The sequence below is a fragment of the Pan troglodytes genome, chromosome 9, assembly GCF_028858775.2.
Source record: "Pan troglodytes isolate AG18354 chromosome 9, NHGRI_mPanTro3-v2.0_pri, whole genome shotgun sequence".
Lineage (NCBI taxonomy): Eukaryota > Metazoa > Chordata > Mammalia > Primates > Hominidae > Pan > Pan troglodytes.
The window spans coordinates 40,285,644-40,304,073 of NC_072407.2; the positions used below are offsets into that span (position 1 = coordinate 40,285,644).

The 18,430-nt window shown below is 40.9% G+C and overlaps 1 protein-coding gene across 5 annotated transcripts; it reads right to left on the minus strand.

Moving 5' to 3' along the window:
- Window positions 1-755: 755 nt before the first annotated feature.
- Window positions 756-16,422, minus strand: COMMD9 (COMM domain containing 9). 5 transcript variants are annotated; one of them, XM_063782865.1, is made up of 7 exons: window positions 16,289-16,352; window positions 13,565-13,589; window positions 7,486-7,611; window positions 5,252-5,391; window positions 3,872-3,906; window positions 2,919-3,022; window positions 756-1,568 (listed from the first exon to the last, which is right to left on the minus strand). In XM_063782865.1, exons 2-7 carry the CDS (start codon window positions 13,586-13,588, stop codon window positions 1,428-1,430), a joined length of 570 nt encoding a protein of 189 aa, XP_063638935.1. In that variant the 5' UTR covers window position 13,589; window positions 16,289-16,352; the 3' UTR covers window positions 756-1,427. The 5 variants fall into 5 exon arrangements, with proteins under 5 accessions (XP_063638935.1, XP_508372.3, XP_009458510.1 ...); XM_508372.9 differs by lacking the exon at window positions 13,565-13,589 and having other exon boundaries at window positions 16,289-16,422; XM_009460235.5 differs by lacking the exons at window positions 2,919-3,022; window positions 13,565-13,589 and having other exon boundaries at window positions 16,289-16,389.
- Between the last annotated feature and the right edge of the window lie 2,008 nt (window positions 16,423-18,430).

Sequence of the window (18,430 nt, forward strand, 5' to 3'; positions counted from 1 at the left end):
TGAGAGCATATTCTTAATCTGTGGATTTACCTCCTCCATTCACTCCATACACAAACTAGCAGAGAAGCTGCCAAAACAAAGCACTCCAAGAGCAGGCTGCAAGCTGTTGCCATGGAGATGATCTGGTGAGTGAAGGGGGAATCTTCACACATGGAGTCCCTGTGAGGCGTGAGGCACATGACAGAGATGATCTCATTTGGTTAAACTCGAAGGAGTGCCTTCATCATAGCTCTTGTAACAAGCACATACTGATGATTAGCCTTGCTTCCTTTTTATTTTGTTTATTTTTATTTTTTGAGACGAGTCCTTCTCTGTCACCCAGACTGGAGTGCAGTGGCACGATCTCGGCTCACTGCAAGCTCTGCCTCCCAGGTTCACGCCATTCTCCTGCCTCAGCCTCCCGAGGAGCTGGGACTACAGATGCCCGCCACCACGCCCAGCTAATTTTTTGTATTTTTAGTAGAGATGGGGTTTCACCATGGTCTCGATCTCCTGACCTCATGATCTGCCTGCCTCGGCCTCCCAAAGTGCTGGGATTACAGGCGTGAGCCATTGCGCCTGACCACCTTGCTTCCTTTTGTTCTACGTAACAGGTGAAAACACAGAAAGTGGTGCGATTCAATTGCCTGATTTCATGTCACACCATGGGTCAAGGGCTTAGCTGGGAATTAGGAAGTTGGGATCATCTTTAAAAACTAGAGAAAGTACTGGCCAAAAGCTTCAACTTGGGGACAAAAGAAGCTACAAAAATCATGGAAGTTTTAGAACTGTTGTTTATTTCCAATTAGTCCCACTTCTTCACCTAGGAGTGGCTGCATTAGATGACGGAAGAGGGCCCTGGTTTCATGAAGAAGGGAATTAGCACCCATTTCAGACTTCCTACACTGAAGAGGGGTTCCAGTATGGTGGAGGGGGCTCAGGGAACACTCTGGATGGACCATGCTCTGTGGGCTCTGCCTGGCTTCCCTGACAGAGGAGCGGGAACTGCTGGCATCACCTGTCCGATTCCCTCCATGTGTTCTGGGATTGGAAATGAACTAATTAGAGCTAATGTTGGAAATAAACTTACTTATTGGATAGGCTGCATGATTTGGGCCTGAATTTCTCAAACAGCTATGCAGAGGCAGCTGACGATGCAAATGTTCCCTCACCCTGCCATGGTGGTAATTAAGTTGCACTCAGGAGCTTTTCAAAGATGGGGGCTTCTGCTCTCCAGCTTCAGAAAGAGAAAGAAGATGAGTGAGAACAGCGGGGGATCTGGCTGCTTCTTCCCAATCCAACTGTAACTTCGGGATGGCAGTAGCCCCCTGCCGTCCCCACCATCCTGCCTGTTGTCAGCTGCAGCTGCAAGGGCAGCCTGCATATGGGGAGACATTTATCACTCATGAGCAGCTGGGTCATGGCAGTGGCCCTGGCAGCTGGCTGGATCATTTACTGGCCACGGCAGAGAGTTGGTCTCGGATGCGGCCCAGGCCATCTAACATGGTGTCCAGTGTTTCTTTGCTCAGCTCCACGGTGACAGCTGAGATGGAGGGTTTGTCTCCGCATAGGCTGGGATCTTCTTGGATCTGAAAAGAGAACACAGCCCAGAAAGTCAAAGCTGCCTCTTTTCCCATCTCCCTGTAAGTGAGCCCTGAACCTGCGAGGCTGAGCTCAGTTCTGCTGAACCTCTGAAGAGAGGCTCTTTCCTAAGCACTAGAGAGTACCAGCCCTTGGGTCATTTAGCAGTAAGGGAGAGTACAGGAGATGCCTCAGAGGCCTGGGTCAGTCTCCATTTGCAACAAGTGCCTTGGGTAGGTATCAAAGAAGGCCAAGCCAAGGCTCACTCACCTCTCTGATACCCTAACTCTCAGCATTCAAGTAAGAAAACATTACGTGTGTTTACATTGGTACTTTAAGGAGCAGGCTCTATTGGATACTTCAGACAATCCTGCATTGGGATGCAGGAACAATCTTACAACCTTTAGTTTTAAAAAATAAAGAAGTTAAGCTTCACTAATATTTAAAACTTAATTGCTAGAGGCACCCTTACTTCTTCATTTTCTTACAAGTGGTAACTTTCTGGGTGTCTGGTTATGTAGATATAGCATTACATTTCTAGTTTTAACTAAACAAACACTACAATATGGATATGTAGCTTAAAAAGATTCCTGAAAATAACTATAAAATGAAGACAACACCAATGAAGCAAAGGTATGTGAGCAAGAAAATGAAGACCTGACACTTCTCCAGCTGCTAGTAGAAACTTATTTTTTTTTTGAGACGGAGTCTCACTCTTTCACCAGGTGGGAGTGCAGTGGTGTGATCTCGGCTCACTGCAATCTCCACCTCCTTGGTTCAAGCGATTCTCCTCCCTCAGCCTCCTGAGTAGCTGGGAGTATAGGAGCCCGCCACCACGCCCTTTTTGCATTTTTGGTAGAGACGCGGTTTCACCATGATGGTCTTGATCTCTTGACCTCATGATCCGCCCACCTCGGCCTCCCAAAGTGCTGGGATTACAGGCGTAAGCCACTGCTCCCAGCGACTAGTAGAAACTCTTGAGCAGCCACATTACAAATAATGACAGCCTAATCACTGGACAAGAAGTTGCTAAAGTACACTGAAATGATCAGGCAGGCTATTCAAAATCTGGAAGCACACTACTATTGTTAAAGCTAAACTGCTAAGAGTATAGGGTTACCTTTAGGTATCAGCAAATTATTTTAAAAATATGTTTTGTATTTGTTTTATTGTTTTAATATGTCCATAGTATGTTACTGCAGTAGTACACATACACGTTGTAACTAAACAAAGGAGGATAAAGGGGATGGTAATTTAAAAAAATATATGGGTTAGAGATCCCAAACCTTGGAGACTAGTGTTTTAGATGGCCATAGGGGTGCTGCCTCTTCTTTCTAATGGCATGATAGTGAATGTACCTTCATCTGGAGCAGGCAGGTGGGGACGGCCATGCGGCTGATGCTGTCTGAGGAGGTTTTGATATCCACTCTCCAGTCCAGATCGACCAGGCGTGGCAGAGAGACTGTGGAAGGAACAGCTCAGCTCAATGCTCATGCTGCCCGTGTTTACCAAGCATTTATTGTACGACAGGCAGCTCTGAGGACTGCACACATGCAATGCATTGGTCTATGCAGCAAGTCTCTGAGAAAGACAGATAAACAAAGCCCGAGACCCACAGCGAGTCATGTGCCTTACCCATTGCTCTGTGCTGCCTGCACTTAGTACTAATTCACAGTGGCAGCGTATCCAGGCTTCTACCTGAACACCCAGCCCTCCAGATGTTAGGGCAGAATGAGAAGTGACATAAAGCAGAGAAGAAATCATGGCCTGAGGCTTAGGAAATGTGTAGCTTCAGCAATAGTGGTAAGAGCTCTTGTTTTAGAGATAAATGGACTTGACTTGAATATAGGTGCTACCACTTATCTAACCTCTGAGCTTCTGTTTGCTCATCAGCCTAGCTCACAGGGCTGTCGGGAGGACTAAATGACTGGAGCAGATTAACTGCTCCAGCACTGTGGCTGGCTCAGAGTTACTGTAATGACCATTTATTAAACATGGACTTTCATTCAGCCTTTCAAACTATTTTTGATTATTGTTAATTTTTTTCACAATTGAAATACCATTATTTTAAGTACTTTACTTTCTGCTTTGGATATTTCTGTTTTTTAACAACACGCCTATATAATAATGTTTATAATCAGAAAAAAGTTAAAAAGTAGAATTAGGGAAAAAAACCCACCATACACAGAGTATGGGTTGAGACTAGAATGGTTCACTTTGGTTTCTGTCAAAATCTCTGATCACTTGGCAGACTGAGAGCTGGGGCTGGGGAGACAAGTAAGAAGGGAGGGGCAGATTTATTGGTACTCACTCTGATTTGCCTGGGCTTCGGTTCTCCAAGTAGACCTGTTTAAGAGGGAAAGATGAGGAAAAAATAATGGAAAGGGGATGAGACTGACTCTTCTGATAGAGAGGGGAACTGGCCCTTCCTGTGATCTTCAGACCTGTCATCACCTGCTAACAGGAAAGGACCACAGAAACCCCTCCCTCCAAGAAAGTCTTTTGTTTATTTGTTTTACAAAGCTCAGTGATGTTAAGGTCCTAAGTGTTGTCAGTTTTCATAGTTCAGGACAAAAAAGAAGAAAACACAATGTATTGTAATCTTATTGTGCTATTGTTCTTTTGTGCTTTTGTTCAAAGACAAAACAGAAAAAAAGGTCAACTTATCTTCTCTTTATTGAGCACCTACTGCATACACAAATATTGCATCTTCTGCAAAAACACATCCAAACAGACCTAATGCTACAACAAACATAATAAAATGTGATCATGTATGAGAAAGTTCTTAAAATACAATAAAACCCTTGGTAAATAGGCATTATCAGTTATTGCTATTAGAGAGGTCTGTTCAAGCCTTCTGCTAACCAATAGTTAATCAATTCTGCTTAAAATGTATGTGTTTAAAAGGAACTTCCCAGCCAAGAAAATAAACAGATACTTCACAAAAGAAAAAAAAAAGATCAATTAAACATATGAAAAAGATATCTGACATCACTAGTGTCAAAGATAGGGACACTGAAATGAGGTACCATTTGCCATTTGTGGAACTGGGAAAAATGTAAGAAAAAAATCCCCTCAGTGAAGGTGTAGGGAGAGGGGTACACTTGTATCCTACTACTGTGGAAAAATACTGCAATCTTTCTAATGGCCAACTTGAACATTTAAGGCCAAACCCTCAAAATATCCATTACCTTTAACCCAGTAAAAAAATAATTAAGCACACGAGCAAAGTTTTCATTGTAAATTGTTCACTGAAATGAAAAAGTGCCAACAGCCTCAGTGTCCAACACTAAGAAATTTTAAAATTATACATCATTTCTTCCTATAACAGGATATGTTTAACCATTACAATGATATTGAAGGTAAACATTGACCTGAAATTTCACTATCGTTAATACTGTTAACAGAAAATAAGCAAGTTACAAAACAGCATGATCCATTTTGTAAAAACAAAACATCAACCTCTTACAGAGGTGTAAAGAGAAAAAAAAAAACATGTTTTAAAAGGCTTTCCATTAAGAAAAGACTACCACTAACATCTGGCTGGTGGAATTACAGGTGTCTTATTTTCTTTTTGCTTATCCGGGCTTCCTAAGTTTTCAACAATGAGCATATTACTACTTCTAGAATGAGAATAAAAATAATAAGAAATGTAAAAGTTAGAAGGGACTTTCAAGAAATGAGCACTTACACATGTTCTAGGATGATCTTTGTCAGCAGGTTTTTGAGGTTTTGGTGGAAATTTTCTGGAAAGAGAGCCAGAATTGCCTCGGCAGAGGACAGGTCACGGAATGCCACCAGCCTAGTGAGGCGGTGCAGAGCCTGGAGCAGCTGCAAGATAAACGGAACCACCTGTAGCTGTAACAGAAGCAGCAGGCAGGGGGCACAAGGCAGGGCCAGGGGCAGGGCTCTACACCCTGAAGGCAGCACACTGCTATGGTCATTCAACTGAGTCACAAGTCCAGAGGCCTCTGTGGCACATGCTCATGCCCCACATGCCTTGGCCTGCCTCAGAGTTCACCTGTTGCTTTAGAAGACAGATGCAGCTGCCTGACCTAGGAAGCTGACAGCTTGTCAGAAACTCTCCACTTGTGGACAAAGAGTTAATATAGCCCTTTTCCTTCTGCATGAGAATCTGACCTTCAGTTAACTTTCTGGTGCTGTTTCCCTGGTAACCTGAGAGCAGTGCAAAGTCAGCCGTGTTACTAAGCAACACTGCATTGGTCCAAGCCTCTGGACTGAGAGGACTGCATAAATACCTGGGGTACCGGTAGCTCTGGACTTGCCTATATGTGGTACAGCCTCCTTTCGAGAACCTGAAGCTGTGCTTACTGAACTGTGACACAAGATACCGGCTCCTGTGGAGTGAGGGCCTTGAATCCAGGGTGGTAGGATTCATGTCCTTTCCTCTCAACTGGTTGCCTAGGAGGGCAAAGAGAACAAACAGCTCCTGGCCGGCTGTGCGGGTTCCTCCTGGGAAGAGGCGTGTCTGCCCGTCCTGCTAAAATGCTGTGTTCCCATCCTAGGTCCTTCTAAGTGAATCTGTAACTTCGAAGTGTAAGAGTGGTTTATGGTGGTCTTGTGAATAGAGTAATACTTAGCTAACCTAAAAAAGCTCCCTGGAGGTAACTGTTTCTCTGCTTTAGGGCTTTCTCTGATATCACTGCAGATTACCTGACACAACCCGGAAGTGAAGGGAAGTTAACCTTCCACCAATGAGAGTGGGTGTTCATGGATAAATGGCCAAGCCTCTCTGTTCTCCCAGGGAACAATTCTGAGAGGTGTTCTACTTGGTTTCTTACAGGATCCCAAGTTTTCCATAGCAGTAATTGCTCTTAACATCCTCTTTCATTGACTTGCCTTCCCTGTTTGATTTTCCCCACTGCTTTGTGTTTTCTAGAATCATCTCCCAAATAATCTACTTTGGGGGGGAACCCAAAATAACTCTCCAAATCACTTCCAAAATCTTGCTTTTTCCTTTTCCTTTTCTACAGCTCACTTCAATAAACAAGGTCCAGAATTAAAACAAAAAACATAGGCCAGGTGCAGTGGCTCATGCCTGTAATCCCAGCACTTTGGGAGGCTGAGGTGGGTGGATTGCTTGAGCTCAGGAGTTCAAGACCAGCCTGGGCAACATGGCAAAACCCTGTCTCTACAAAAAATACAAAAATTAGCCAGGCATCGTGGCATATGCTTGCAGTCCCAGCTACTCATGGAACTGAGGTGGGAGGACTGCCTGAGCCTGGGGCATCGAGGCTGCAGTGAGCCATGTTCATGCCACCGCCCTCCAGCCTGGGTAACAAAATGAGACCCTGTCTCAAAAATAAAAAAAATCCAAAAACATAGGCCCATTTAGATGAAGAAAGTGCTGTTTTAAAAACATATTTGCCTTGGAAAGATAAGGCTGTCACTGCTACATAATAACTTACCACAAGTTACCTTAATCTCCCTCTTGGCTACCTGCTGAGATCAGGTGAGCTGAGGAGAAGGGGACCTTCTGTGGGACAGAGGGGTGAGGAGGGAGTGAGATACACAAAGCACCCCTCAGGAAGCCTGATGGAATCTAGCAGCGCCTACTCCTGAATCTTATGCAGGCCTCAAACCTTCTGTTCAAAGATCCCTGAAAAGTCTGCCCTAAGCTATCCAGCTAACAATTTATGAGCATCAGCAAGTTATAGGTTGGAAAAGAAAATCACAGAAAGGTTGGCTTTTGTTCCACATTGTCTAGGTAATAGGTCTGAAAGAAAATGGTCAGGAGCTCTGATTCTGGGTACAGTTCTCCCATTCATGTCCCATTTATAAAAGTTTGCTACAGTGTCAACAGATGTTTCAAGGGATTTTCCTTGGACATGGCAATGACTGGGAAGTCAAGAAAGAGACTAATAAGAGGGCCAGTGGCCAAAGATCATTTCTGACCACACTTACTTCCTCTGCCTCCTCCTGAGTCACAGACAAGCTGGAACATGTAACATCCAAGAGTTTTTTCGAGCCAAGGGCTGAACTGGAAAAGCTTTCTTGACACAGCTGTCTGACAACATCTTTCGAGGAGGCCTATGAATTAAATCACAGATAGGAAAAAAAAAAAAAAAACTCAGACTCTGAAAACACATGTTTTGAGTAATAATGTCTTTGTCATACATGATACCTTTGAGACTTAAATTTTAAAGGTACATAAGACTTTGGATTCTAGGAAGATCAAATAGATGTACTTTTCCCTAATCTTGCTGCTAAGTACAACCAAAAACTTTGGACATATACAGAAAACATACATAAGACTCTGGAAGCAGGAGAGAAGGAGGCAGATCTGCTAGGGACCTCATAATACAAGGAATGACACAGTGCGTGAGTTCCCTGGATTTTTTTTGCTTCATATATCCCAGACTTTCAGCTGAAGAAGAGGGCAACAGGAAATGACAATGGATGCAGAGGGGGAAAAAACGCTACAATAAATAGCTCTTCTGTCTAGCTAAAGGACCAACAAAGGGGCAGCCTTGCAAGACAGAAAACTTTTAGATGACAACTGCTACACTCCAGCCAAATATCATAGAAAAACTGCAGCCCCACCCACCTCTATGTCAACAAAGGCTGAGTGGGAGGCCTAGACCTGAGTGAGAAGACTTGTGAGGCTATAATGAGGTACCCCAACATTCCTGCTGGGGAGGTGTCAGAGAAGGCCAAGTAGGAAGCTGGGACCTTTATCCCCACCAGCTGGTAACAAGCCTCATCATTCTGTGATACCAGTGGAGACCACGTGGAGTCAGAGATTCCACCCTTACCCAGTGGTAACAAGGAACCTCTGCTTTCAGGTATCAACAGATGCCAAGTGGGGAACCTGGACTTCAACTTCCACCTGATAGTAATGAGGTGGCACCCCCTTCCCCTGCCTAAGCAGTGCCACAGAAAGCCAGCTAAAACATAAAATTTAAATAAAATCCATTCTCAGAACATAATATGAAAATGTCCAGGTTTTCATTGAAAATCATTCATCAAACCAAGAACCAGAAAGATCTCAAACTGAATGAAAAAAGGTAATCAATAGATGTCAACACCAAGATGACAGATGTTAAAATTATCTGACAAAGAATTTTAAGTAGCCAGGATAAATATGCTTCAACAAATAATTATGAACTTGCTTGAAACAATTTTCAAAATCACCTCCTCAGCCAAGAAATAGAAGATATAAAGAACAACAAAATGGAAATTTTAGAATTGAAAAATAAAATAACCAAAATAAAAAGCTCAGTAGATGGGCTCAGCACCAAAATGGAAAGAATAGAGGAAAGAATTAGTGAACCAGAAGACAGAGAAGTAGAAATTACCCACTCAGAAAAGCAGAGAAAAGAAAAAATTATGAACAGAGCCTCAGGGACATGCGGGACTATAACGAAAAACCTAACATTTGTATCATTGGAGTCCTGGAAGGAGATGATAAAAGAGGGCAAGACTGAAAGAATATTCAAAGAAATAATAGCTCAAAACTTCTCAAGTTTACTTAGAGACATACTCCTATATATTTCAAGAACCTGAGTGAACCCTAGACAGGATAAATCCAAAGAAATTCATACCCAGACATATAATTGAACTTCGAAAATGAAAGACAAAGAAAAAAATATTTAAAGCAGAGAAAAATGACACCTTACCTATTTAAAAAAACCAATTAGAATGAAAGCAGATTTCGTATCAGAAACCATGGAAGCAAGAAAGAAGTGACAATATTTTTCAGGTGCTGAAAGGGGAAAAAAAAAACTGTCAACCTGGAATCCTACACCCAGCAAAAATACCCTTCAGGAATGAAGAAGAAATCGAAACATTCTCAGTTGAAGAAAAACTAAGAATATCTGTCACAAGACCTGCCATAAAAGAATGGTTAAACTAAATTCTCTAAACAGATATGAAACAATGAAACAAGAAACCATGGAACACCAGTGTACTAGCCAGAGCTCTCCAGAGAGACAAAACCAACAGGGTATGTAAGAGGGGATTTATTAGGGGGAAACGGGTCACATGATCACAGAGGCAAAGTCCCACAATAGGCCGTCTGCAAGCTGGAGGATCAGAGAAGCTGGCAGCTTGGCTCAGTCAAAGTCTGGCAACACCTCAGAACCAGGGAAGCTGATGGTACAGCCCCTAGCTTGAGGCCAAAAGACTGAGAGCCACTGGGAGGCCACTGGTGCAAGTCCCAGAGTCCAAAAAATGAAGAACCCAGAGTCTGATGTCCAAGGGTAAGAGGAGAAAAGGCATCTTGCTTTAGAAGGAAGGGAGAGAACAGAGAGAAAGGGAATCCCCCATCTTCCACCTGTTTGGCCCAGTTGTGTCCCCAGCCAATGGGATGGTACCTGCCCACATTGAGGGCAGGTCTTCCTCTCTTTGTCCACTGACTCACACATCAATTGTCTCTGGCAACACCCTCACACACTCAGAAACAATGCTTCACCAACCATCTAGGCATCCCTCAATCAAGTCGACACCTAAAATAAACCATCACAATCAGGAAGACAGAACAGGGCAAACAAAAACATGGATAAATACTGTAGGCTCTCTTTCTTTTCTTGAGTTTTCTATTATGTTTGAAGGCTGAAGCAAAAAATATATCTGATGTGGCTCTAAATGTATATAGAGGAAATACTTAAGACAATTATAAATGAGGGAAGATAAAGAGGTATAAAGGGACGTAAAGTTTCTATTCTTCGCCCTAACTGATAAAATGATGACACCAATAGACTGTGATAAGTTACGTATATAGAATGTAGTAATTAGGGCAACCACTAAAAAGGCTATAAAAAGAAATGCACTTTAAAACATTACAGATAAACCAAAATGGGATTCTAAAAAAATGTTAACCTGTGGGAAGGCAGGAAAAAGTAAAATGAAAGAAAAATCAGGAGAGAACAGGCAGAAAACAAAAATAAAACAGTAGACTTAACGCCCTAACATACAAATAATTATACTAAATGTAAATGGTCTAAGTGTACCAATTAAAAGACAAAAATTGGCAGAGTGGATTAAAAATAGGACTCAAATGCTATCTATAAGAAACTCTTGGCCAGGCGTGGTGGCTCAGGCTTGTAATCCCACCACTTTGCGAGGCCACGGCAGGTGGATAGCTTGAGCCCAAAAGTTTAAGACCAGGCTGGGCAACATGGTAAAATCTCTTCTCTACAAAAAAAAAAATAAAAATTAGCCAGGCATGGTGGCGCTTGCCTGTAGCAGCAGCTACTCGGGAGGCTGAGGCGGGAAGATTGCTTAAGCCTGGGAAGTCAAGGCTGCGGTGAGCCGAGATTGCACCACTGCACTCCAGCCTGGGTGACAGAGCGAGACCCTGTCCCAACAACAACAACAACAACAACAACAACAAATCTCCCTTCAAATATAAGACATAAGGCAGGTTGAAAGTAAAAGAATGAAAAAAGATATATTATGCAAACATTAATCAGAGGAAAGTAAGAGTGGCTAAATTAATAATAGATAAAGTAAACTTCACTGGCAAAGAAAATTACCAGAGACAGAGAGGGACATTAATAATGAAAGATTTTATCCACCAGGAAGATGTCCTAAATGTGTATGTACCCAACAACAGAACTGGAAAATATGTGAAGCAAAAACTATCAGAACTGTAAGAAGAAACAGACCAAATGACAAATACAGCTGAGGACTTCAACACTCCTCTTTCAACAACTGACATAACTAAACAGATATTCAACAAGGATATAGAAGGAACTAACAATACCATCAATCAATTAAATTAATATTCATGAAACAATACCCAGTAACAGCAGAATACAAATTCATTTCAAGTGTCCACTGAACACATACCCAGACATATCATATTCTGGGCCATAAAACAAACTTCATCAAATTCAAAAGAAGTGAAGTAATGAAGAGTGTGTTCTATGTGACCACAATGGAATCGAACTAGAAAGCAATAGCAGAAAGGTAACAGAAAAATATCTGAACACTTATAAACTTAAACAGTACACTTCTAAATAATCCATATGTCAAATGGGAAGTCTCAGGGATATTTTAAAAATAAGTGAAAATGAAAACACACCATATCAACATTTGTGGTACACAGCCTAGCAAGTGGTGAGATGAAATTTTATAGTATTAAATGCATATACTAGAAAAGAGGAAAAGTCTCAAATCAATAATCTAAGCTCCCATCTCAAGAACCTATAAAAAGGAAAGCATAATAAACCCAAAGGAAGCAGTGGAAGTAACAATGATAAGAGCAGAAACCAATGAAATTGAAAATAGAGAAATCAATGAAACAAACAGCTGGTTCTTTGACAATGTCAATAAAAATCGACAAACCTTTAGCAAGACGGAGAAAGTTAAGAGGGGAGACACAAATTATCAGTATTAGGAATGAAATAGAGGATATTATCACAGATCCTGCAGACATCAAAAGGATAAGGGGAACTTAATGAAAAATTCTATAAACATAAATTTGATAATTTAAATAAAATGGGCCAATTCCTCAAATAACACAAACTACTTCCACTCCCCTAATATGAAATTGATCACCTGAATAGTCCTCTGACTATTAAGAAAATTAAATTCACAATTTTAAGGCTCCTAAAAAAGTCTCTAGGCCCAGATAGTTTAACTGGAGAATTCTAGCAAACATTTAAAAAAAGAATGAACTGATTCTACACAATCTCCACTAGAAAAACAGAAGATGATGGAGTACTCTCTAAATGATTTTATATAGCTACAAAGCTAGTATTACCCTGATACCAAACCGCACAAAATGGTACAGAAAAATGAGAAAACTACAGACCAATATCCCTCATAAAAATAGATGCGAAAATTCTTAGAAAATATTGGCAAATAGAGATCAGTTATATATATGTATAATATTTTATTAGCAAATAGAGACATATAATTATATATAATTATACAATATGACCAGGTGGGATTTATTCCACAGATGCAAGGCTGGTTCAGTATTTGCAAATCTATGTAATCCATCACATTAACAAAGAAAATCACATGATATAAATCAATGCAGAGAAAGCATTTGATAAAATTAAACATCCATTATTGATAAAAGCCCTCAGAAAAATAGGAATAGAAGAGAACTTCCTTATCTTGATAAACAGTATCTACAAAAAACCTACAGTGAACATTATACTTAATGGTGAAAGACTGAATGCTTTGCCCCCAAAACCGAGAACAAGGCAAGATATCTGCTTTCTCCACTCTGAATCAACACAGTGCTGAAAATTCTAGCCACTAAAATAAGGCAAGAAAAGGAAATAAAATGTGTGCAGATCAGAAAGGAAGAAATAAAACTGTCTCTATTTGTAAATAACATGATTTTCCATGTAGAACATTCCAAGAAATATACCAAAAACTCCTAGAAACAATGAGTTTAGCAAGTTTGCATGTAGAAGATAAACATACATAAATCAGTTGTATTTCTATTTATTAACAATGAACATGTGGACACTAAAATTAAAAATACAGGCTGGGCATGGTGGCTCACATCTATAATCCCAGCACTTTGGGAGGCCAAGGCTGGTGGATCACTTGTGGCCAGGAGTTCGAGACCAGCCTGGCCAACATGGGGAAACCCTGTCTCTACTAAAAATACAAAAAAAAAAAAAAAAGAAAGAAAAGAAAAAAAAAAATCAGCCTGGAGTGGTGGTGGGCACCTGTAGTCCTAGCTACTTGGTAGACTGAGGCATGAGAATCCCTTGAACCCAGGAGGTGGAAGTTGCAGCGAGCTGAGATCATGCCACTGAACTGTAGCCTGGGCCACAGAGCGAGACTCTCTCAAAACGAACAAACAAACAAACAAACCAAAAAAACCCAAAACCATTTGCAATTGCTCAAAAAATGAAATACAGGATGTGCATGCTGAAAACTACACAGTACAACACTGTTGGACAATCATTACATGGAATACCACTCAGCAATAAAAAGGAAAGAACTATTGATACACACAACATGGATGAAAATTAGGCTGAGTGAAAAAAGTCAATCTCAGAAGGTTACTTACTGTATTATTCCATTTATACGGCATTCTTGAAATGACAAAATTAGAGAAATGAATAACGCCAAAGGTTAAGGAGAGTGTGGCTATTCATGAGGAATCTTTGTGGTGGTGGAAATGTTTTGTATTTTGACTGTCAATATCAATACTTTTGACATTAGGTATTGATATCCATTTATCCTTTACCCAATTTCCCCTATGCAGAACCATACATAATAGTAAGTATGCTATATATGTATACTATATACTATGTATATCATATAGTATGTATACTATATACTATGTATATCATATAGTATGTGTACTATATACTATATCATATAGTATGTGTACTATATACTATATCATATAGTATGTGTACTATATACTATATCATATAGTATGTGTACTATATACTATATCATATAGTATGTGTACTATATACTATATCATATAGTATGTGTACTATATACTATATCATATAGTATGTGTACTATATACTATATCATATAGTATGTGTACTATATACTATATCATATAGTATGTGTACTATATACTATATCATATAGTATGTGTACTATATACTATATCATACTATGTATATCATATAGTATGTATACTATATACTATATAATACTATGTATATCATAGTATGTATACTATATACTATATCATACTATGTATATCATATAGTATGTATACTATATACTATGTATATCATATAGTATGTATACTATATACTATGTATATCATATAGTATGTATACTATATACTATGTATATCATATAGTATGTATACTATATACTATGTATATCATATAGTATGTATACTATATACTATGTATATCATATAGTATGTATATACACTATATTATGTATAGTTCCGCAGAATCCTGCAGAACTGAGGGAAACTGAGTAAAGGATAAATGGGATCTCTCTATATTATTTCTTACAACTACATATGGATTTATAATTATCTCATAATAAAAAGTCTAAGTATTTTTTTTAAAAAAGAAAAGAAAGTACATAGGACAGTAGCAATGAAAATCAATGAACTACTGCTACATAATGGTGAGCAAAAGAAGCCAGGCATAAAAAAAAAGTATATGCTGTATTATTCCATTTATGTTAAGTTCAAACATGGGCAATATTAAATGAATTGTATCAGAAGCAAACATAGAGGTTACCGTTGGGGAAGAAAGTGAGGAAGCAAAGAAGGGGCGAAAGGGGGACTTCTGGGGTACTGGTAACATTTCATTTTTTGACTTTGGTGGTGGTTACATTGGTGTGTAATAAATCATTTAACTGTAAATGTATGGTTTATGCACTTTTCTGTATGTATACTACACATTAATCTTTTAAAGTTTTTAAAAGAAAAGAGTGCATAAGACCAACAGGTATGGGGGCGGGGGTAGGTACAGAGCAGCCAAAATGAAGGTGAAAAGGCACTGGGTTGGGAGCTGAGAGCCCTAGATTGCCAGTCCCAGCTCTGTTACTTCATTTATTAATTCATTTAACAGCTATTTACTGAGCACGTGCTGTGTGCCAGGTATTATTGTTCTACTTGTTGGGCATTAACACTTGTGAACAAAAGAGTAGATCCCCTTAGGAGTGGAGAATGCTAATGAACACTGAGAAGGCAATTAAAAAATAAATAAGTAAAACAAAACAGAGACTATTACATGGACCGATGATGATGATGTGCCATAAATTGAGGAGAGTAACTCAACCCTCTTCACCTGGTGTTTAAAAAAAAAAAAAAAAAGAGAGGAAGAAAGGAAAGGTCCCTGATGGATCTTACATTCTTATGAGACAGACGGACAACGGGCAAATAGCTAGCGACAAGTTCTACGAAGGAAAATAAAGCTGCCCTTTCTCCTACAGGGCAAATCATAAGTTAAATAATTCCGGCCAGGCGCGGTGGCTCACGCCTGTAATCCCAACACTTTGGAAGGCGGAGGCGAGTGGATCACGCGGTCAGGAGTTCAAGACCAGCCTGGCCAAGATGTTGAAACCCCGTCTCTACTAAAAATACATAAATTTGCCAGGCTTGGTGGCGGGCTCCTGTAATCCCAGCTACTCGGGAGGCTGAGGCATAGAATTGCTTGAACTCGGGGGGTGGAGGTTGCAGTGAGCCGAGATTGCGCCACTGCTCTCCAGCCTGGACAACAGAGCTAGACTCCGTCTCAAATAATAATAATACTTCATTTGAGCTTTACAAAGCCCTATGAAGTAGGTCCCTTTCAACCTCACAACTTTTCAAATGATTATCAGGAGTGTGTCCTGCCCCTTTCACAGGTCAAAGAGAGTAAGGAAAATCTGGACCTCAAGGGAACATTGAACGCACAGGTCATTCGGAGGGCTGGGCGGACGCAGTAGGAGATAATTTCTTAATTGTGCAATGCAGGAGGGGCTACGGGATGAAATGGGGAACTGACAACGTGGGTCTAGCAATTACCTCTTCAATGCACCAATACCGAAAACCAATCCCAAAGACTAATAGCAGGAGGTTGTACTGCGCCTTCATGCCCATTATTTTATTTTATTTTTTATCTTACCTTCCTGTCAAAACGATATTTTGTTCTTACTTTTTAAAAGCTCAGAAAGACGCAACGATTTGCCTGGGATCACACAGAGAACAAGCAGCAGAGTTGTGGCTCCAAACCAGGGTCAATTTGTTCCCAATTCCTGCTCCGTCTAACGTCTCGGAGACAAAGGGCCACCTCACGCTGTCCCCACCCCTTCGACTTACCTTGAGCAGGTTCTGGAGTGCTGCAAAATGCTCCGCTGTCAGGGCAGCCATCTTCCCGAAGTCACATGACCGTGGCACCCAGCGAAGCGAGGTCACGTGGCTTTCGCTGTTGTCGCGGGGCCTGCCGGGGGCTGTAGTCCTTCAGAGTGGGGGAAGGCGTTTCGGTTGTGGTGCTGCGGCAGTGAGCGCGGATCAAGACGGACGCGGCGGCTGGATGACTAAACCCCGAGACTCTAGAACCAAAGGACTAGGGGGACCAGGGCGGAGGATGGTTTACTCGGGGGAGGAAATTGGCTTGACTTGTCTACTTACCAAGTCAGGGAAACAGGTTTTCCCTTGACCCATGTGGGTGGGCTGGCGCACTTGGGGAATGCACCTGCAAGCTTGGCAGGCGCCTTGGAAACGTAGTTGTTCAGGAGTGATCGGCGTACCAGTGTTTGGAATGAAAATGAGGCTGTGCATATCGGGCTTCTTGGAATTGACACACACACATGCACACATCCTGTCTTGAATGTAAAATTACTTCTGCGTATATAGTTTTTCAGCCTATGTAGTAGGTTGGAGCTGGTATTATTAGTATTATCCAGATTGGGAAATAATCATTTAGGGTTTTTAGTAACTTTCCCATAGTCATAGAGAAGATCTGATTCCAAGAGCAGGTGAGGAAGTGTTTGGGAGAGGGGACAAGAGAGGAATGGAATGAAAGCTACTACCTAGCTAGGTTCTTGTTATACGGGGGTGAGATGGGGGAGGAGGTTAATGGAAATGATTTAGTTCATTTATTCAAAAAGGTAATTATAATGAATATAATTGTAAAGAGTGATTTTGCACTGGCAGTACTGGACTCTGATTTGCCCTGTTCTCAGAGACCGTACATCAAAACAGACATTTCCTTTATCTACCTTTAGTATTTGGGTGGCTCTTTTCTTTTCCTACCCTCCACTTTTTTTTAAGCAAATTCCAGCTCAAAAAATGGGTTCTGATATATTCGAGCTTAAGAAAGAATGCCCATTTGTGAAATTCCAGAAATTGGTAAGCTGCTAAGGACATTTGTTCCTTTGTCTCCTCTCCTCCCCCTTCCCCTTCCCCCACTCCATTTTCTGTGGGGATATTGTCAAGGCCCAGGAAAACAAAAATCAAATTGTCTAAGGAGGAACCCATTCCTGGATTAGAAGATTTTAGAACCATTTTGTCACAGGGTCCTGATTCTAGCTCTCTTTCTTGGCCTCTCTTTTCCATGAACCCTCATGGCCTGATTCCTGGTTTCTGTTATAACTCAATGTAGGTTCTAGGTTTAACTCCTGCCTGTATCTATAGGGCTGGGCCCATTGTCTTGGGTTAATTGAATATTTGTTAAATAAACAACCACCCAAAAAAGTGATTAGACTAAGATGAAATTTTGTGACTTATTTGAGGATATTGCCTTGGTATTTGCAGGATTGTGCCTTCTTGTCTTACTTTAGAGTAATGAGGAGTGTGGTCACCAGCCTTCAAGATGGCCCTCAATGATCCCAGCCTCCTGGTGTTCACAACCTAGTGTAGACACCTCCCACCATGTACCAGGATTGGTATGCATGACCAATAGCAAATGGTGGGTGTGAATGGCATATCACTTCTGAGATTAGGTTATACAAGACTGCACCAAAAAACTAACAAAAAGACTGAAGTTCCTGTCTCCTGGCTTGGGTGCTCTCTCATGTGCCCTGCTCTCTTTCACTTGAATCCTTTGCTCTGGGGAAAGCAAACTGCCATGTTGTAAACAGTCCTACAGAGAGGCCTAGGTGACAAGGAACTGAAGCATCTGGCCAACAACTTCATTACTGACCTGAGAAGCAGATTGTCTAGGCCCAGTAGAGCCTTAAGAAGGCAGGAGTCTTGGCCAACAGCTTAACTGCAACCTCATGAGAGATTCTGAGCCAGCACCACCCAGCGAAGCCACGCCTGGATTTCTGGCCTTCAAACACTATTAAGATTATAAATGTTTGTTGTTTTAAGCTATGAAGCTTTGAAGTAATTTGTTATACAGCAATAGTAACTAATGCATGGTGGCAGCAAAGCATAGCGGTTTTAGAATTCAACCTGAGTTGGAATCCTAATTCTACACATTATTAACTTTTCCGTGTACAAATTCTTGAACTTCTC

Bases quoted from the DNA above. Each gene is read 5' to 3' on its own strand.
- COMMD9 (XM_508372.9), bottom strand. From the start codon at position 16,339: ATGGCTGCCCTGACAGCGGAGCATTTTGCAGCACTCCAGAACCTGCTC. The intron at 5,392-7,485 runs GTAAGTGTGGTC...TTTATCTTGCAG, and splicing joins CTCAGGAGGAGGCAGAGGAA to CTGCTCCAGGCTCTGCACCG. The intron at 3,907-5,251 runs GTAAGTGCTCAT...CCTCTTAAACAG, and splicing joins AAGATCATCCTAGAACATGT to GTCTACTTGGAGAACCGAAG.